At 40.5% G+C, this 22,043-nt stretch overlaps 1 protein-coding gene across 2 annotated transcripts in view; it reads left to right on the top strand.

Moving 5' to 3' along the window:
• The window catches only part of LOC137631137 (tRNA endonuclease ANKZF1-like), a 406,209-nt gene that overhangs the window by 198,945 nt on the left and 185,221 nt on the right, over positions 1-22,043 (top strand). For both annotated transcript variants that reach the window (XM_068362804.1, XM_068362805.1), the window contains exon 9: positions 10,952-11,174. In XM_068362804.1, coding sequence (XP_068218905.1) covers positions 10,952-11,174 — 223 coding nt within the window. The remainder of the gene's footprint in view (positions 1-10,951; positions 11,175-22,043) is intronic.

Here is a 22,043-nt window from a genome sequence, read left to right as displayed (position 1 = left end):
GATATGATTTATTCATCTCTGTTGTGCCTGATGGAGAGCACACTGCCAAGATAAGTGAAACTTTCAACTTGTTTGATATTTCCTCTATTAATTTGGAATGCTGTAGACTGTTCATTATTATTTCTCTGAGCAATCACATCTGTTTTAGCAGTATTTGTTCTAGTCCCAGTGCTTGATAGTTGGAAGAGACTGTTTTGAGACTGTGTTGGAGATTCTCAGCATATTGGAGCTCTAGAAGATGTGCTATTGTAGTTTTTATCTCTGCCTGGAGATGTCTAAGGATAAAATGACTATCATTGAAGCTAAATTGAATTTTCACACCTACATTAGGATGCTGAACTCAATGGCTGAGAAGAGTAACTACTGTTAGAAAGATGTTGAAGGTAACAGGAGCCAGGATGCATCCTTGTTTCATTCCAGCTTTGACATTGAAGGTCTCAAATTTGCTGCTGCCCATTTTCAATTTAGTTTGCATATTGTCATGCAGATCCTTCAGAATATCTATGAATTTGGGTGGGACACCAACTTTGGAGAGAACATTCCACAAAAGTTCATGATTAACAATGTCGAAAGCTTTGATCAAATATATGAAAGCAATGTATAGATGGCAGTTTTTGCTCATGATATTTATCTTGTAGCTAATACATATACCAAAGGCACTTCCCCCAATTTTGGGGGGTAGCCGACATCAACAAGAACAAAACAAAAAAGGGGACCTCTACTCTCTATGCTCCTCCAGCCTAACCAGGGACTCAGCCGAGTTCAGCTGGTACTGCTAGGGTGCCACAGCCCAACCTCCCACATTTCCACCACAGATGAAGCTTCATACTGCTGAGTCCCCTACTGCTGCTACCTCCGCGGTCATCTAAGGCACCGGAGGAAGCAGCAGGGCCTACCGGAACTGAGTCACAATCGCTCGCCATTCATTCCTATTTCTAGCACGCTCTCTTGCCTCTCTCACATCTATCCTCCTATCACCCAGAGCTTTCTTCACACCATCCATCCACCCAAACATTGGCCTTCCTCTTGTACTTCTCCCATCAACTCTTGCATTCATCACCTTCTTTAGCAGACAGCCATTCTCCATTCTCTCAACATGGCCAAACCACCTCAACACATTCATATCCACTCTAGCCGCTAACTCATTTCTTACACCCGTTCTCACCCTCACCACCTCGTTCCTGACCCTATCTACTCGAGATACACCAGCCATACTCCTCAGACACTTCATCTCAAACACATTCAATTTCTGTCTCTCCATCACTTTCATTCCCCACAACTCCGATCCATACATCACAGTTGGTACAATCACTTTCTCATATAGAACTCTCTTTACATTCATGCCCAACCCTCTATTTTTTACTACTCCCTTAACTGCCCCCAACACTTTGCAACCTTCATTCACTCTCTGACGTACATCTGCTTCCACTCCACCATTTGCTGCAACAACAGACCCCAAGTACTTAAACTGATCCACCTCCTCAAGTAAGTCTCCATTCAACATGACATTCAACCTTGCACCACCTTCCCTTCTCGTACATCTCATAACCTTACTCTTACCCACATTAACTCTCAACTTCCTTCTCTCACACACCCTTCCAAATTCTGTCACTAGTCGGTCAAGCTTCTCTTCTGTGTCTGCTACCAGTACAGTATCATCCGCAAACAACAACTGATTTACCTCCCATTCATGATCATTCTCGTCTACCAGTTTTAATCCTCGTCCAAGCACTCGAGCATTCACCTCTCTCACCACTCCATCAACATACAAGTTAAACAACCACGGCGACATCACACATCCCTGTCTCAGCCCCACTCTCACCGGAAACCAATCGCTCACTTCATTTCCTATTCTAACACATGCTTTACTACCTTTGTAGAAACTTTTCACTGCTTGCAACAACCTTCCACCAACTCCATATAACCTCATCACATTCCACATTGCTTCCCTATCAACTCTATCATATGCTTTCTCCAGATCCATAAACGCAACATACACCTCCTTACCTTTTGCTAAATATTTCTCGCATATCTGCCTCACTGTAAAAATCTGATTCATACAACCCCTACCTCTTCTAAAACCCCCCTGTACTTCCCAGATTGCATTCTCTGTTTTATCCTTAATCCTATTAATCAGTACTCTACCATACACTTTTCCAACTACACTCAACAAACTAATACCTCTTGAATTACAACACTCATGCACATCTCCCTTACCCTTATATAGTGGTACAATACATGCACAGACCCAATCTACTGGTACCATTGACAACACAAAACACACATTAAACAATCTCACCAACCATTCAATTACAGTCACACCCCCTTCCTTCAACATCTCAGCTTTCACACCATCCATACCAGATGCTTTTCCTACTCTCGTTTCATCTAGTGCTCTCCTCACTTCCTCTATTGTAATCTCTCTCTCATTCTCATCTCCCATCACTGGCACCTCAACACCTGGAACAGCAATAATCTCTGCCTCCCTATCATCCTCAACATTCAGCAAACTTTCAAAATATTCCGCCCACCTTTTCCTTGCCTCCTCTCCTTTTAACAACCTTCCATTTCCATCTTTCACTGTCTCTTCAATTCTTGTGCCGGCCTTTCTTACTCTCTTCACTTCTTTCCAAAACTTCTTCTTATTCTCTTCATATGACTGACCCAGTCCCTGACCCCACCTCAGGTCAGCTGCCCTCTTTGCCTCACGTACCTTGCGCTTTACTTCCACCTTTTTCTCTCTATATTTTTCATACTTCTCTATACTATTACTCTGCAGCCATTCTTCAAAAGCCCTCTTTTTCTCTTCCACTTTTACCTTCACTCCTTCATTCCACCATTCACTGCCCTTCCTCATGCTGCCTCCAACAACTTTCTTGCCACATACATCACTTGCAATCCCAACAAAATTTTCTTTTGCTAACTTCCACTCCTCTAAATTACCAGTTTCTCTTACTCTCACCTCGTCATATGCCATTTTCAACCTTTCCTGATATTTACTTTTTACCCCAGGTTTTATTAGCTCTTCAACCCTCACTAGCTCCCTTTTACATCCACCTACTGTATTCCCCCACTCTTTTGCTACAACCAATTTTCCTTCCACCAAAAAATGATCAGACATACCGTTAGCCATACCCCTAAACACGTGCACGTCTTTCAATCTTCCAAACATTCTTTTAGTTATCAACACATAATCCATTAATGCCCTTTCTACTACTCTTCCATTTGCCACTCTTACCCATGTATACTTATTTTTATCTTTCTTCTTAAAAAAGCTAGCACTTATTACCATCTCTTGTTCAACACACATATCTACCAGTCTCTCACCACTCTCATTTTCACCTGGTACGCCATACTTCCCAATGACACCTTCTACCTCTCCAGCACCCACTCTAGCATTTAAGTCACCCATAACAACTACATAATTCCTTCTACCCAGTCCTTCTACACACCTAGTTAATTCATTCCAAAACTCATTCCGCTCTTCTTCACTTTTCTCACTACCTGGCCCATACGCACTGACAAACGCCCAACATTCCCTACCCAACCTAACCCTTACCCACATTAACCTAGATGATATCTCCTTCCATTCCACTACTTTACCTGTCATCCATTCACTCAGCAATAAAGCCACACCTTCTCTTGCTCTTCCCCTTTCAAACCCAGACACTCTACCAGACATTTCACCAAACATCACTTCACCCTTTCCTTTCATCTTTGTCTCACACAAGGCCAATACATCCATCCTTCTACTTCTAAACATACTTCCAATCTCACATCTTTTACTCTCTATCGTACTACATCCACGCACATTCAAACACCCCAAAAACTAGAGTGCGGGGAGCAGTCACTCTCCCCCCAGCTCCATCTCTTTGTTGCTGTCTCACAGGATACTTTTACAGGAGAGGGGGTTCCCAGCCCCCTCGTCCCGTCCCTTTTAGTCGCCTCTTACGACACGCAGGGATAACGTTGGCGCTATTCTAATTGTTTTATGCCCCCGCGGCCACAGCTAATGGGAGACAAAAATCATATCACAAGTGCTCCGATCCCCATGAAAGCCACATTGTGATTTGGGAAGTATGGTCTTTGACAACAGTCTTATTTGTCTTGAGAGCATAATCCTTGCTAGAATTTTACCAACAACAGCAAGAAGGGATATTCCTTAATAATTGTCACATATTGAGCCATCTCCTTTCTCTTTATAGATTGTAATTATATCAGGGTCTCAGATTTCTTTTGGGACTATTTTCAAGAGGCCAGATGGACAACATAAGCTTGTGCAGGCACTCATGGAATAGGTATCCTCCCTCCTTGAAAAGTTCACAGGGCAAACCATCTGGTCCAGGGCTCTTGTTATTTTTCAGGGCTTTGATGGCTTCTTTAGTTTCAGTAAAGGTGGGTTGGTCATCAAGAGTCATTACTGGAGGTAGTGTTGGGAGGACGTCCATGATGGTGGGTTCCGTAGGGATTCTTTGATTAAGACCACTGAAGTGGTGGGCCCAACAATCAAAAATTTCTTGTTTATCTTTCAGAAGTATTCCTTCAGGTGACCGCACAGGTGTTACAATCTGTTTTATTGGTGTATAAATTGATTTAATTTCATTATAGAAACTGTGTTGGTCATTTCTATCTGGAAGACGCTGCAACTATAATGAGCGAGCAAACCACCAGTTGTTTTCCATGTAACGTAGTACTCTGAGTTTCAGCTCCAAGGTTTTGAAATGTATTTTTTTAGCGAACAGAAGCTTGGGTATTAGAGACTAGCATTATGAGTTCTGTTTTCCTTTTTGATGAGGTCATCTATGTCTTTGGCATTTTCGTTAAACCAGTCCTCGTGGTGATGTATGGAGATTCCCAGGGTTTCCTCTGGTTAGTGATGGATTACTGTAGTACTTTTAGGTTTGACCATTCACTATTGATATCTAAATTGTTGTCAAGCTCAATAAGTGGAAGGTGGGATATATTAATTGCAATTGAAATGTGATAGTTTTCACTTGTATCAATATTTTTGTAAACCATTGCAATTAAGCTTTTGGTGGAAGGTATTTGAGGGGTCTGGTGGTCTTATTTTGACCCTTAGTTTGATTTGAATAAGTTTGTGGTCTTGTTGAACATTTGGCACCTCATTGCTCTCGTATGAAGTGATTCGATTTGGTCATGTTAACTGACTAGCACATACTTGAGGAGATGCCACTGTTTTGACATGGGTGCATTCACGAGGTCTTATATTTATTCTTTATCTGGTATAGGGTGTTTGTTATTGCCATGTTGTGTTCTGAACATAGGACAAGAGTCTGAGGCAATTGCTGTTCATTTTGCCAATGCCATGGTGCCCCAGAACTCCTTCCCAGAGATGTTGGTCTTTCCCCACTCTAGCAGTAATATCACCTAATATAATCAATTTATCCTTACGAGGTGTTCTGCGAATAGTGGAATCTAGAGTTTCGTAGAAAAAGTCCTTATAGCATCATCAGAGTCAAATGTTCCATCCAAGGTTGCCTCTCTTCATCTTCTGTTTTTATGACAGATCCATCTCTTTTTTGATGGGTAAATGCTTCTTCTTTGTCCCAGTAGAGGTTTCATTAATAATTCTATGAGCGATTCTTATACCATAGCCACTCCCTGAATTCATAGCTTTGTCAGTCTAATCTGCTTTACTCTCTAAATCTTCTCTCTAGTCATTCTTGGCTTTTCTTTTGACTTCACTATCAATACTAAAATACTTAGCATGCTCTATCTTGTAATTTTTATTACGTCCTCAAAAACTTTCAACAACTAATTTCTGTCCTTGTCTCCTTTTTATAGTATCCCATGTATCATTTGATATCCATAGCTTTCTCCTTGTAACTGAGTGTCCCAAGACTTTGCTACCAACTGACATATATGTTCATTAATTGTCTGCTTTTCGTCTCTTAAAAGTCTCTACGACTGCAAATTGATCCCTATATTCAATTGCAAATGTTTGTTTGTGCTCTATTTCAAGAAGCTTAGTTTTATCAAACCGAGGTGTTCATTCTACCTTTGTGTTAGGAGTTTTCAGTTTTAATTTCAGTGTTGCAATTAGGAGCTGGTAATCAATATCAGTTTGTTCACCAAACTAACAAACCCTCCGTTATTTATGTATGGATATATCTTTCGACAAAGCTGCAAGGTAGCCAATTAAGATGTTTTGGTGCGAGGTGGCAGCCCTAACTAAAGCCTAGGTAGGGGGTGGCTAGTGATACCAACCACCTGTATACAGTATATACTCACGGAGTAACTTTGTCTCTTTTGCTTCTTGAGAGCGGTTGTCTCCTCTCTCTTCTCCTCAGGGTTGCCATAGACATTGATGAACATTGTTGTTCACACTGTACTGTGGCCAGATGTAGCATGCAGACTGCCTAGTGTCCGAATGCCGACCACACTCCAATGTACATTACACAAAAAGATGAAATGTTGAATTCTCAGAAATCTGGGCAAAAGGTTAACAGTCAAGAGAACTGGGCACTGGGCACCATGCCTTGATTTTTTATACTGGGCAAGGGGAACCAGCTAGAACGTCAAATACCCCTATTATCTTTTCCTTGAGTTTCCTGTCTCTCTCCGCAGTGCTATGTACGGAGTCCTAAGTAAGAGGAGCAGTATACTCTCTAGGTGAGATACTTTCTTATTTAAAGGTAATTGAACATTAAGAGAGGAAAATAAATAATATGGTCTAATGAAAGGCTGGAATGTAAAAATCTGGGAGGAGGTGCAATGAAAAAAAAAGATTTACAAAAAGAAGTTTATTACAAAAATGATAAAAAGGTTAAATGCATCAATAAGAAAATTTCTATTGCAAGAAAAAACTAGTATCCCTCTTCATTTCAGTCGTACACTAACTAGGCTAAAAAATATTTGGAAAAAATAAACTACCCACACATTGGACACTCCCTTAACAATATAACATATTGTACTCACATTTAGAGATAATTTAAAGATGATTATCTATATGCAAATGCAAGCTACTGGCCAGTATTAAAATGAACTAACGACCAGTTATCTTATAATAGAATAAACAATGCGGATGATTATGAATGCAGCTTTTAACAGAGCGGCTGGCCAAAGAACAATGAGCATTTGTTGACTTGAAAACTGTTAATGCTCAAATTTCTCCAAAATTCATTCAAGGAATTATTTGCATCTTCTCTGTAGGCTTCATTATCCTGAACTTGTTGCTCTGCAATTAACAAATGTTCAATACTATTGTGCAATATGTTACCAAGAGGAGATGAAATTGGTGGCATCTTAGTGTTTGGAATAGATGTGTAGAAGTCGAAGTCAAATGCTGAGGGCAAATATGTTCCAGGACTGCAGTACTAAATATGGTCAGTACAGTGATGTGCCTTCGGGTGAGTGAGAAACCATTTCATTTTCACACGCTGACACTTACTTACTTACTGGAAGAATAAACAGATTCTTCGCAATCATAGAATTGTTACAAGAGTACAGTCAGCAGGTAAACGCTTCCAATCAGAAAGGATATCTCCCCACTAAGGCCTATTTTTTACCCATATCAAGTGAGGGTTTCCTGTCAGGATCATTATCTCCACTATGCCCAAAATTGAATAAATAATCATATTTTTTGTCCCTGTTCCCTATTTTTACCACAGGAAAAAATTACCAATGTGAATGTGAGGGTCTTGAACGTCTAAAGTACCTTCCTCGTGAGCGTGAACGGCGCCCTCGCGATCACGAGAAGAACGCTGAGAACATCAGGGTCGCGAACGTGAGCATTCCGTTCGTGATTGTGAGCCTCTCGTTCATGAACGAGAATTGGGTGATCATGAAAGCCACCCTCACGAACGTGAGACGTGAATGTTTTGCTCATGAACATCAAAGTCTATCTCATGAACACGAGCGTCAGGCGATTGTGAGTGCGGTCCTCGTGAATGTGAATGTCTAGATCGTGAACTTGAATGTCCAGATCGTGACAGGTTGTTTATCTCGAGATTGCGAGCATAAATCTTATGAACATGAGATTATGAGCGTATAGCTCATGATCTTGAACTCTTATTAGAATGCTGAGACCCTAATAACCTCCAGTCTCGTGAGCGTGAAGTTCTAGATTTAGAATGCCTTCATGAAGAAGAGCGTAGAGTTCGTAATAACCTTTGATCTTTTGTTTCATCATCGAAATGTCACTAGCGACATCCTATGGGTGACCAACCAGGAAGACGAGCTGATGAGTCTCGTCCCTGCGATCGTTAATCAGAAGAAAATCTGATCTCATCATTGGATTGTCACGAACGACAACCCGAGGGTGACCGACCAGGAAGACAAGTTGATGAGTCTCCTCCTTGCGATTGTTGATCAGGAAAAAATTTGATCTCATTACTGGATTGTCGTGAATGACATCCTGACCGACCAGGAAGATGAGGTGATGAGTCTCATCCCTGCGATTGAGATCAGATGAAGCGCTGTCCATCTGGAGACTGTCTGTAACAGCAGTAGGAAGGTTAGCCTGCGGGCTGGAAACATTCCTAAAGGGAGAAACAAAGGTCTGTAAATTAGGTGACGACAATGTCACAGGATGGCGAGAAGGCTCGTCGTTAGAAGGAGGCAGTCTGGAGGGCAAAAGGAGAACCTCGCAAATGCCCAGGGCAAAGTTTGCAACAGGCAAAGAATCCCCCTCACCCACATGTTGAAGGAGATGCAGAAGCGCTTCCTTCAAAGAGGAGGAAGAAAACCCTAAGGACGGCCAAGCCTGCAAAACGTCTGAAACTGAGAAGGGCATCTTAGCAGCAGAAGGAGAGGTTGTTTCTCTAGGGGAAGCAACAATACCCCCCAAGTCGGTGAAATCGCCCAGGAATTAAAGGCACTGCGCACCTACTTGGTTGTTCCAGGGATGAAGACGGTCAAGGAAAAGCTTCAGAAGGAGGTGTAGGAGAGCGCAAAGAAGAGGAAACTCGCGATTTACTTCGCCTTTGAGTTAGACTCTTGAGTGAGTGGCGTTGCCCAAACTTCTTCCACAAGGAGGCAGACCACTCCCTACACTCATTAGAACTCCATCAACGACATGAAGCCCGCAAGGGCGACCCTCACGACCAGGCCATGATCGCATGGGAGTATCAATGAAGCGCGTTTTCTTGAAGCATGACGCAATTATGTGTCATCTCTTGGGCAGTACTGTATGCTGTATCTACAGTGCAGTAACCTGGTTATTATATTTATTCCATGATATACTTCAGTGGGCTAGAAAAATAAAAGATAATGATAAAAGCATTTTCAGTAACAGTACAGTATAGTAACTGTATAAACGCATACAGCCACAGTAACCGAACCCCCCCCCCCCAAAAAAAAAAAATCTGTTGTTTTAATAATTGTATGTTTTTTTTTTATTTACCTAGTAATTTTGAAGGATTGACTTAACAACTTATTTAATGTGCTCAGAGTAATCATTTACTTTAATTGTCCTTTTAAGTAAAATAGAAATAAGAATTAATTTTATCTTTACCATAAAAATATTCCTTTAGGATTGTTTAGTAAGTATACACATTTTGCCAAGATGACGGTAGACAGTATGCATACACAATCTCATTGACGAAGTTGTAAACATTGCTGAAACTCAATTTTTTTTATTTTTATACTTTTTAAACAGAATTAAAGCTCTTATTTTTTAAACTAAAACAAATATCTCAATTACTGTTCTCTCTCTCTCTCTCTCTCTCTCTCTCTCTCTCTCTCTCTCTCTCTCTCTCTCTCTCTCTCTCTCTCTCTCTCCCATGAAGGTCTAGACACAAAAAAATGTGTACATGTGTATCATGTACCTAAAAATAAGTAATGTAGAAAAACACTATCAATTTACTAATGAAATAAAAACCTTCAAATATTACATCTAAGTATGCACAAATAACCCTAGACAATGCTATCTCAAAACTTACCAAAAAAGGGTCCACAACTTAGGCTGGGCTAACAGTCCGTATGAAAACCAAGTTAGGTACTCGTATAAAGTAGAAAGGCGACAAAATACTTAAACCTTAACACTTTCCAGGATGATGTGAATGCCATAATTGTAGTGGCATCATACGCCGGAATACATAACAACTAGGGGTACGCTAGCCTAAAACTTAGCAGAACATGGTTCACAACTTAGGTTAAGCTAGCAATTATATGAAAAAAATAATGTTAAAGCCTTTATAAATTAATGAGCTGACAAACTAATTCAACATATCCATGCTGTTATGAAAACTGGAGCTTTACTTGTATCATATGCTATGCTAGGAAAAAAAATCAAAAGTGAATTAAATTTTGGTACAGTACCATTATTACATTAACACTATTGCTAAGAATAGTGGATAAGAATTATGAACTTGACTAACTGTACTTAACTTAAAAGTTGATGTAAGATCTTGAAAGGGTTGTCAAATATGATATGAACGAGTAAAAATCAATCCAAATTGGGAAACGATGAATCAAAAAATGGAGGCTGGCCAAAAGGCAAGTCCCAGGTAGCATTGTCTCCATTATTAATATTGGTTCTCAGTGATGATATGCCATCATTTGATAGATGAATTCAACATTATAGGTACTAACTGTAACTGGTTCAAGAGAGCCTGAACCCCTGAGTCTCCTTTTATGTTACTGTATCTGATTCCATGCTTTATGTGTTGATACAATATTGTTTTCATATTTTATGTTGTATTAGATTCCCTATTCTAGCCTTAAGCAAGAAAGTCCTTGGGGCCCACTCAGCATTGTAGCCTCCAAAATAGTCAAAGTTCAGTAGGGTATGTGGTATATAATCACATTGACTTAACCTTATACTTTTCATAATTTTTAATGTATCACAAGTTTGTTCATTATGGGGCTTATCCTAATCATATACTGTATTAAGAAGAGGCTGTAATTATGATCTGACAGTGATTATTGTGTTATATATTATTTCTGTGGAAAATTAAGATTTTTTATATAATCTATTTTATTATTTCAGCACATTCAGGAACTAATGGAGTCATGGAAACCCCAGCTTGCTCAGTGTAAGCTAATATTTTACCTTGCTAAAAGTCATAATAAAAGTACCCTGTTCGGTGGTAAGAATGCTGTACTGAATAGCAATGATAGCCGTTTGCGAACTATACCATTTCCTACTAAGAGACCAAAATTTTCTGAGGTGAAGAGAGTTTATGAACTGCTTTCTGGAGTTTATGTCCATGGTAGGTAGTTTAGTATTTGTAATGCTTGTTATGAAAATAAGTACTTCTGGATTTCATGTTTTAAATTGATACTTTGGTAATACCTAATAAAAATTTATTATGTTTTCAATAAGGCCCTTGCGAGTATTTTTTTGGCATTTGAATGCAATAGTAATTTTTGCTTTTTAAGAACCACCATGGTCAACATTTCAGTAGTGATGATATAAAAGAATTTTTCTTACATGAATACAAACCTTGGCAATGATTGTGTATATTGAAAATGCATTGTCTTCTATATGCAAAGAAAGTACATTAGGTCATTATATGATAAAACGGATTTTGAGCAAAACAAAAAATCTACAGTATTTTTGGGTGATATGGCCATGTCGTCCTGATGGAAGGTTTCTTTAGGTAGCTTTCTAAGGGATATTTGGCTACAGTGATACTCCCAGAGAATTGACCACAGGTCTCCAGAATTCTAACTCCTGGTGCGAGTACCCTTAAGAAAAATCTTAAGGATATCGCATAATATCAGGGGACGTATTTCTTGATATGACACATGGCAATCTTCACCCCGAATAGAGTTTTCGCTCTGAGGGGGAAAGAGTGGCGAAATTAAAGGGGAGCCGTCATCAAGGTTACCCTGTGGATCCCCTTTCCCGTACTACTACGGTGCAACCCATTCCTTTATTAGTAGTGAATTAAGCACGGTGTATCTCCCTCTTGCTCTCGGTTTTGTTAGTATTCAAGCATTATTACCATGCATTCTCCAGCATCTTCTTCCTCTGGAAAGTTGAGGATAAAGTTAACTGTACTGGGATAATAGCTGATATTACTGAATAAAAATAAAGTACCTTGGTATTGAGGAAGTTTTTAGCTTTCCAAACTTGAGCTCATTCTTCTTCTTCCACTTATAATGAAGCAAAGATCATGACTAAAGCTGTAGACCATTGATTTTGTTCATATGATTATTTCACCATAGGGAATAATCACCACATAACTTGTTTTTCTCAATGATGACAATAATTGTATTATAGATGTTGAATCCTTTACTCCCATTAACATAACATAGTACGTAACCAGACACTGCCTCCTATTCTTGCTTTAGTTGTTGAGTATAGCCTGGTATTCTCTCCTTATACATCCTCCCCTTTCCTCTAACATCTGACAACATTAAGCAAACTATTCTTTGCACTCATTTAATGTGGTGCTCACTGTAACTTTTCAGTGGATATTTACCCAAATGATAAGCAGCTCTTCTAGGATACTCCAAAATTAAACCAATTTTCTTTAGTTTTGTATAGTACCGTGGCCACTGTACCATGACCTTCCGTTGTTTTGAAGCTTTTATCATTATTATTCTTATTATTATTAACTTTTATTATCATTCTTATTATTATTATTATCATCATCATCATCATCATCATCAAAGCTACAAACCTAGTTGGAAATGCAGGATGCTACAAACCCTAGGGTCTCCAACAGAGAAGGTAGCGCAGTGAGGAAATTAAATAAATAAACTACCGTATTTGACGGCATATAGGACACACTTTTTCCCTGAAATTTTGGCTAAAAAAATCATCCTACGTCTTATATATCATAGGTAAAGTTTGAGACCCACAGAAGGATTATGCTTTTCTAACCCAGCTTACGTTCGGTACTTATACCTGCCCTACTTCATGCATCCTTATTTTATTTTTATTGTTGGTATTATTATATTATTACCACTGCTTTGAAAATTAATTAGTTGAAATAAAAGCAATTTAATCTGAAATGCGGGGACTTGCGTTTATAAACAACATCTGACAAAATGTAAACAGTGAGTTATGGTTGCCTTCTCAGTAACCTTTTAACTTCCTCTTCCCTTAACCTTCGATAACTTTAATGGTATCGTTAATAACGGTAATAATCAAATTTACATTAGCATATTTATTTTTCCATAAAAATCCACCCTGATTCAAATTATCCTCACTCTTTCTCCAATCAAGTACCATCTTCTCTGTCACATCATACTGTCATTAGCGGTACTATGTTAATACTTGCATGTGTAAATGCGTTTGTTTGTTCGGTATGTTCGGCGATGAAATGTAAACAAAACATTTTCTGTTTTAGACAGCGTTTATTAGAAAAAATACATATAAAATTGCTCTCATTTCATTTACAGGTATTATGAATTACTAAGGATAAAGTAAAACAAAATTAATAATGACATTATTATTACTTAACCAATACTTGTTAAGATATCTATTGCTGGAAAAGCTAACCTATTTACATATGTGTAAATGTGTTCGTTAGTTCGTTATCATCGGTGATGAAACGTAAAGAAAGCAGTGGTTTCAGTTTTAAGTTACGTGTTTAGCAAAAGCATGATATAAAATGGTCTTTATTTAATTTATTCTTGATTTTTAAGTATACAACAAAAGCTAGCCTATGCATTGATGGTTTTGTAATTCATCAGTCATCTTATACAGCAGATATGACCCAAATTAATTCAAATTTTACCTAATTTTTTAAGTTCATCTTATGGGTGGAAATACATGGTATGTTTCTGCTTGTGTAATGTACAGCTAGACTGTTTTCAACAATATTTGCTTAAATACATTCAAAACTGTTTTCTTGAATCTGACCAGCTGAAATGAGGGTGCGCCTTATAGGCTGTCAAATATAGTACTGTATATGAAAATCAGTTACTAAAAAAATTGTTTTAAGATCAGTAACATTTTTAAAATACAGTACTGTATAGCTGTCATATATAAACTGTGAAGTAAGTCTTATGTCAACCTGTTCAACATAAAAACATTTGCAACAAGCTTAAAACTTTTGAAGTTCCACTCATTCAATCATATTCAACCACCAGATTAGGAAGATCACTCCATAAACTGGTCATAGTTTGAATAAAGCTTCTAGAATACTGTGTAGTATTGAGGCTTATGATGGAGCTCGGCGTCAATGACCTTCGATGTCAGGATTCCAGAGAACTTCCAATCAAATTATTCATTCATTGATTCATTATGATGGAGCCGGCGACTGTTAGAATTAAGTATATACCTAGTTTTTTTTGTACAGGCTGGTACAATCTGGTAAGATATGAATGCAAAGGAGGGCCAGAATTATGTAAAATCTTATGAACATGCACAAAGAATCAACTGAAGGACAGTGCTACAGATTAATACCCAGATCAGGAACAAGAAATATAGACCATAAGTTTTTGCACAGTAAATTAAGATGATTGTCAACAACTGAAGACCAGACTGGGCAACAATACTCGAAACCAGATAGAATTTTAAATATTAAGAAATTTCTTTGAAAGATTTTTTCAATTAGCCAATTCTTTATACAGTTGGAGAAGAAACAGACTGGATGTGTTTCTCAAAAGTATAGTAAATTTGCCTTCAAGAATCACACATAGAATTCTAAAGTGTCGCATATATAGTTAAAGTAACATAATTAATGCACCTGGATGTTCAGGATCCATTTTCTTTGAACTAATTACAATCACACTAATATTTTCTAATGTTCAAATTTGTACCCTATAATTTGCACCCATTGACAGAGACATGGCTGTACTGTAATTTACTGTATTGATTTTTAGGCCCAAAAAGGACTTAAAAATAATTCAGATATGAAAAATATGAATCGTATCTGCCTGCAGAAACCTGTGATGTAAAGAGGAGTCTGTGATGCAGATTTATATATCTTTATAAATCTGCGATGTACTGAGGGAGTAATAAATCAACTGTGATATGGTAAGTAATTATTGTATACTCTTCAACCTTTGAGGGGATCAAGGTGTCAGCTTGATGTAGAGTTCACAAGGTTGGGTTATCCCACTTCAATTCTGAACTATCAGTATTCTAACAGATGTTGAAGTTTGGTGATCCAAGCAACCTTCAGCATCTTAAGAGAGTATACTCACAAGTCTTTCAACTCTTTTTCTTGGTGTTGTGGTGATTGCTCAGTTGTTATGTAGCTAGCCCAGCTCCCCTACAGGATAAGAAGCATCTTGCCTATGGTAACATGTTTGATGTAAGTTGGGAGGAAAGGTAGAATGATTGGATCTTCTGCTTCTTCTTTCATTACCCATGGTACACTAACAGGATGCCTAAAATGCACTTTTGCCAAAGGACAAACAAAAATTAGACGCCAGGAAGCCAAAAAGACGGAATGCCAAACAAATACAATGCCGAATGGACAAAATGACTAACATTAATTGAGTCGAACAGACAGTACCAAATATTTTCCATCTGCAGATGTACATGAATTATTTGAAGAATTAGTGAATTTGTTAGTTGCCAAAACTGATGGGTTATTGTGTCCCTCTCTTTGGTTATGGCTCACTTTTCCTTTGTCTACATATAGACCGAATATTCTTGCCTATTCTTTCCACATTCTCCTCTGTCCTCATACACCTGACAACACTGAGATTACCAAACAATTCTTCTTTGCTCTTTGGGAAGGGTAGAGGAGACTATCTATGGCAAGCAGCTCTCTCTAGGGGGACACTCCAAAATCAAACCATTGTGTTTTAGTCTTGGGTAGTGCCATAGCCTCAGTACCATGGTCTTCCACTGTCTTGGATTAGAGTTCTAGGGGTTTAGGCTACACTCAGGCACACTATTCTACCTTATTTTTTGGGCTCAAGCCATGTTGTCCTGATGGAAGGTTCCCTTAGGCAGCTTTCTGAGGGATATTTGGCTTCAGTGATACTCACAGAGAATTGACCATAGGTCTCCAAAATTCTAACTCCTGGCACGAGAGTCCTTAAAATTTTTCTTAAGGATATCGCATAATATTAGGGGACGTATTTCTTGATACGACACATGACAATCTTCACCCCGAACAGAGTTTTCGCTCTGAGGGGGAAGAGTGGCGAAATTGAAGGGGAACCGTCATCAAGGTTAACCAGTGGATCCCCTTCCCGTACTACTACAGGGTCGAATATGGCTACCCATTCCTTGTTTTGTAGCAAATTGCACACGGTGTACTCCCGCTTGCTCTCAATTTTTAGATCGCTATTTACGAGGATTTATCATGCATTCTCCAGCATCTTCTGCCTCTGGAAAGTTGAGTATTTAATATTTCCTTTGTATAATTCTTAGCTCCCTTCTCACAGTTAAATTAGCATAATTTAGATGTGTTTATCGGAGTGTAGCCGGTAACCGGAGGCGCCATTTTGGACGCTGTCGTTCGCCATACATGCCTTATTTAGTCAGTTGAACGACGTTCCCGGTATTTAGCTTTAATGAATTATAGCTATTTAGGTAAAATTATACTAGTGAAGATAAGATCATGTACGTATATTTCCTCTTCCTTAAATGTAACGTTCGTATACATTAGAGTCTCGGTGATATAGCGTAGCCGAGATCTCGCCCTGCACTAGGCTAACCTAGCCTACGCGCTTTAGTATACTTTCGTACATTATCCCAGTTTACCATCGCGTATCGTTTTATCAATTCAACAGGAGATAGTATATCTCCTAGAATTATTTATATAATTCGATACTCGTCTCCTTTAGAGATTTAAGGGTAAACCCTTCCTTCCCTCTGAGTGTTGCCATTAGGCGACAACCCTATCTTGGTCTTGCCTTAGAGTAGTATACCCCGGCTTGACTAGGCTAGTGTTTCCTGTCTTCCCCCTTGCCGGCGAGTATCCCGGCTTGGTATTACGACAGTAACTCAGAGTATTCAGTCTTTATGCCAACAACTTGGCTGCCGGGGGAATAGTCACTCCCCTGCCAGCTTACAGTTGCAGGCATAGGAAGCCTAGCTTCCCTAGCCCGCATCCGAAGTGATAGTACAATGCCGCCACCTTCTTCCTTGCGGTCTAGAAGACAAGTCTTGTTTCGGCAAGGTCCTGGGCTGAAGAATAGATATTCTTCTGCCGCCCAGGACGGCGCCAATATTGAAACGATGTTTCTTTTGTGACTGGAAATGGCCGGCAATCCTGCCGCCTTCTCCCGACACAACACACAAGACCCTTTCCCTGCCCCTCTCTGTCCTTTAGCGATAGCCTAGCCATCGCATGTCTTTGGCCGGTGTCTTACATTCTCACCGCTTGCCGGGTGGGCTGTGGTGATGGCCGGGCTCCTACATAGCCGCTCTGACCTTCCCCCTACGGACGCAAGGCTCTGGGAAAGGTTGTGCCGGCCATGACGGCTGCCGGTAGGAGACCCTAATGTCTTTGGGTGTTCTTCAGTAATCTCTTGGACTGCCATTCACATCCCTGGATCCGGCAGTGGCCGGCAACAGATCTTCTGGCTGAGTGGAAGCTAGAATGATTCATTCCACCCTTCCATTTGAACCCTCATTCTGGAAGAAGGCAGTAGGGACAGTAGTACCTACTCCCTTATTTATTGTAATAAACTATAATAAAGTACCCCTTCTCTCCATGCTTTCTCTCTCTCTATCGGCTGGTGCAGTCAGGTACTAACCTAGCCAGCAGCATGCCGGCTGGACCGGTGTCGCCAGGTACTAGCCTAGCCGGAAACATGCCGGCTGAACTACAGTATATGCTTATACAGTAGCCAGTATTTCTGCAGTATAGTACATACTGCAGGCAGAAAACTATAGTATATATTATACCGTAGTTTATATTTTAATGTGTATCCTTTCACAGTCCATTGTTGAGACCAATCATAATGTTGAAGTTAAGTATTCCTTCAATACTATGATGAACCATAGTCATCAGATCATAAAATTTTACCCTACAATATTAATACTCTTTTATGAAATGGTTAGTGCTGGTATACACTAATTCTAACTCTAGAAGTTAGAACCCTTCCACTCTAGTTTTCCCTCAATAAGGAAATTCTGAATATTAATATTGAGGGAGGTCACAGCAATTGGCTGGACAGGAGGCACAAGTATGTGTCTTTCCTATTTCCTTTCTAGCTTACTATCCTAAGCTATAATGGTTAAGATAATACCCAAATTTTCTTGCATGAAAATACATTCATTTATCAAGTGTGATAATTTACTGCATACTCATTTCAATTTCCTTTCTTTACAGGAGGACCAAAAGCTGAAATGTTAGGTGATGTACTGTAACCACAAAAGTAGGAACTTTTGTGGTCACACTATGTGCAGGTCTTATGCCGCCTGGGTAGTGACAACCGAAACCTTGAGGTATTGGGACCCCAAGGACTGTAACGTCTGCTCGGCCTTGGTCACAGAGGGTTTCAGCGACCCCAAGTCGGTGGAGTAGAGGGATGCAGCACGTGAAAAGCTTCGGAAATGGGTACGAGGGTTCCAAAAGAACTCTCCTAGACTGTACCTCCCCAACGATATGATGCGAAGCTTGCTGTTCCCAAAGGCAACAACTGATGCCGTCGTACCCCAGGCACGACCCGGGCCTCCTTGCGTTCAGATCGCAGTCGAGGCTGATGTCAGTGAAGCCTTGCAAGGCATGGACATCTACCAGGAGGAAAGGATGTCTTAAGTGTCCACAGACACGGAGAAGGATCTCCTTCGAGACGATCCTGAAGAAGAGTCGACTTTACCACCCGGAGGAGATGAGGATCACGACTCGACAGAAGCGGAGGAACCCCCTCTGCCTGTGCCGGCAGTCGAGCCGACACCATCTAAGTCTTCGGCTCCTACCCCTCCATTAGACTCGATGGGTCATGCAATTTTGGCCCACATTTCCACGCTAAGATAGAAATGAAACAGATCTCCACCTTCATTTCCTCAGTTTTTCCAACACTCCACCCCCTTACTGGAAGAATATACATTAGAACTCTTGAACAAGAAGGTTATAAGAAAAGCAAAGTCCATCAAATTCCAGGGAAGGCTGTTATGTGTTCCCAAGAAGGACTTGGACAAATTCAGAGTCATTCTAGACTTGTCGCCACTCAACAAATTCATCGAGAACAAGAAGTTCAGGATGTTAACCCTTCAACATATAAGGACCCTGTTACCGAAAGGGGCGTACACAGTCTCAATAGACCTGGCAGATGCTTACTGGCACCTTCCAGTCAGCCGGCCCCTCTCCTCCTACCTAGGACTCAAGTTACAGAAGACAAAGTATGTCTTCAGAGCCATGCCCTTCGGACTAAACATAGCCCCAAGGATCTTCACAAAACTTACGGATGCAATCGTTCAACAACTATGCCTAGAAGGCATTCAGGTAGCACCATACCTGGACGACTGGCTGGTGTGGGCAGCATCCAAAACTGCCTGTCTGCAAGCATCCAAGAAAGTGATCCAGTTCCTGGAACATCTGGGATTCAAGATCAACTACAAGAAGACTCGCCTCTCTCCAGCTCAGGAGTTTCAACGGCTGGGAATCCATTGGCACTTGAAATCACACCACCTCTCCATTCCACCAAAGAAGAGGAGAGAAATCGCAGGTTCTGTCAAGAGACTACTGAAATCCGACAGGATCTCAAGACGCCAACAGGAAAGAGTACTGGGCTCTCTCCAGTTTGCAGCAGTAACAGACCCAGTGATAAGACCACAGCTGAAAGATGCGTCAGGAGTCTGGAGAAGATACGCATCAAACGCTCAAAGAGATCTACAGAGACCGGTACTGACCTTACTACGATCACTTCTCAAGCCGTGGTCGAAGGTCAAGAGCCTAACAAGGACCGTTCCCTTAACCCCACCTCCCCCATCGGTAACCATCCACACGGATGCCTCGACGGAAGAATGGGAAGGTCACTCCCATCAAAGGAAACCCAAGGGACCTGGTCATCCTTGTTCAAGACCTTTCACATTATTATTCTGGAGGCCATGCCAGTCCTCTTGACACTGAAGAAGCTATCCCCTCACAGATCAGCCCACATGAGGCTGGTCTTGGACAGCGAAGTGATAGTGAGATATCTGAACCAACAAGGTTCGAGATCGCCCCACATCAATCATGTGATGTTAGCCATCTTTCATTTAGCAAAAAAGAAGAGATGGCACTTATCGGCAGTTCACTTACAAGGGTTCCGTAATATGACGGCGGACGCTCTATCCACGCTAAAGCCGATAGGGTCAGAATGGTCCCTAGACGCAGACTCATTCTCCTTCATCTTGGAAAAAGTCCCAGAACTACAGATCGACCTCTTTGTGACGAGCGACAACGAGAACTACCTCGATACGTAGCCCCATACGAGGACCCTCTGGCAGAGGCGACGGATGCCATGTCCCTTGATTGGAACAGATGGACCCAGATCTACCTGTTCCCTCCAACGAATCTCCTGCTGAAGGTCCTAAACAAGCTGAGATCCTTCAAGGGAACTGTAGCAGTAGTGGCCCCCAAGTGGCCCAAGAGCAATTGATTCCCTATGGTGATGGAACTGAAGCTGAGGCTGGTCCCTCTACTGAACCCAGTTCTATCCCAATTGGTTCAGAAGTCGACTGTCTTCGCTTCATCACAGAGAACCCAAAAGCTTCATCTCATGATTTTCTCGCCTTAGCAGTCAAGAAAAGATTTGGGATCTCAAAAGACAGTATAGACTTTCTAGAAGAATACAAGTCAAAGTCAACCAGAAGACAATATGAATCGTCTTGGAAGAAGTGGGTTGCTTTTGTAAAAGCAAAAAAGCTGAAAGAAATCTCAATAGACTTCTACCTGTCCCTCTTCATCCACCTTCACGAACAAGGCTTGGCTTCCTACACGATAACTACGTGTAAGTCAGCTTTGACTAGGTCTCTTCTATACGCCTTCCAGGTGGACCTGGCGAACGAAATCTTCAACAAGATTCCGAAGGCATGCGCTAGACTTAAACCAGCAGCCCCTCCGAAGCCCATTTCATGATCTCTGGACAAAGTGTTACATTATGCTTCAACCTTGAACAATGAAGATTGCTCTCTAAAGGATCTAACACAAAAAGTGATAATCCTGTTCACTATAGCCTCAGGGGCTAGAGTTAGTGAAGTAGTAGCCTTATCAAGAGACAAGGGCCATGTTCAGTTAACAGAAGTGGGAGAATTGAATCTCTTTCCTGATCCTACATTTCTCGCCAAAAACGAGCTACCCACCAAATGGTGGGGTCCCTGGAGAATCTGCCCTCTGAAGGAAGATGTCTCTATATGTCCAGTACAGTGTCTAAAGGTCTATCTTCGAAGAACTTCAGACTTCAGGGGAGGACAGCTCTTCAAAGGCGAAACCTCAGGATCAAACTTATCCCTAAAACAACTGAGGGTGAAGCTCACCTACTTTATTCGCAGAGGGGATTCTGATAGTATACCCGCTGGTCATGATCCGAGAAAGATTGCTTCCTCACTGAACTTTTTTCAGTATATGGACTTTGAGAGACTCCACTCTTACACTGGTTGGAAATCCTCCAGAGTCTTCTATAAACATGATGCGAAGCAAGTGCACGCCTTAAAACATTTTGTGGTGGCGGCAGGTAATGTTGTGAAACCTGTTGTCTAGTGCTGCGATGAACAGTGAACTGTTTGTGACTGTTTCAGTTGGGTGAAAAGGTGTTGACACCTTGCAGTGCAATACCCTTTTTATTAAGTGCTAATAGTTGACATAGATGAACATGAACTTTCTTGAGATGAGTGTCTTCTATTACATAATTGCTTGATCTATGACTTTTATTTACTTTCAAGTTCTTTGATGCGCACATTTCTCACAAGTTGTAGATGATAAATAAATAGGTTAAAATACTGTCAGGACATGCCAGTTATACACAGAGCAATTTACAGTTAATCATCTTTTATCATCAATAAAAGAGCACCTTGTCTCAAGTCTCAACTCTGACTTATCAACTGAACATTTCAATCTTGATTTCAACTAAGTCAAGCAAGAGGGAGGGTTATGCATGCTGCTTGTATCACATCATAGCTATTAGGTATAAATGAATGCTAAGATTGCAAACAGTTGGAATGTTGTTTTTGGGCGTAATGGAAGCCCAGCGGCAACGAGGGCATGTGACCATTGATTGCGCCAAACTTT

The sequence above is a fragment of the Palaemon carinicauda genome, chromosome 39 (genome assembly GCF_036898095.1).
Source record: "Palaemon carinicauda isolate YSFRI2023 chromosome 39, ASM3689809v2, whole genome shotgun sequence".
NCBI lineage: Eukaryota > Metazoa > Arthropoda > Malacostraca > Decapoda > Palaemonidae > Palaemon > Palaemon carinicauda.
The sequence above is the reverse complement of the archived record's forward strand: the minus strand, read 5'-3'. Positions and strand labels throughout refer to the sequence as shown.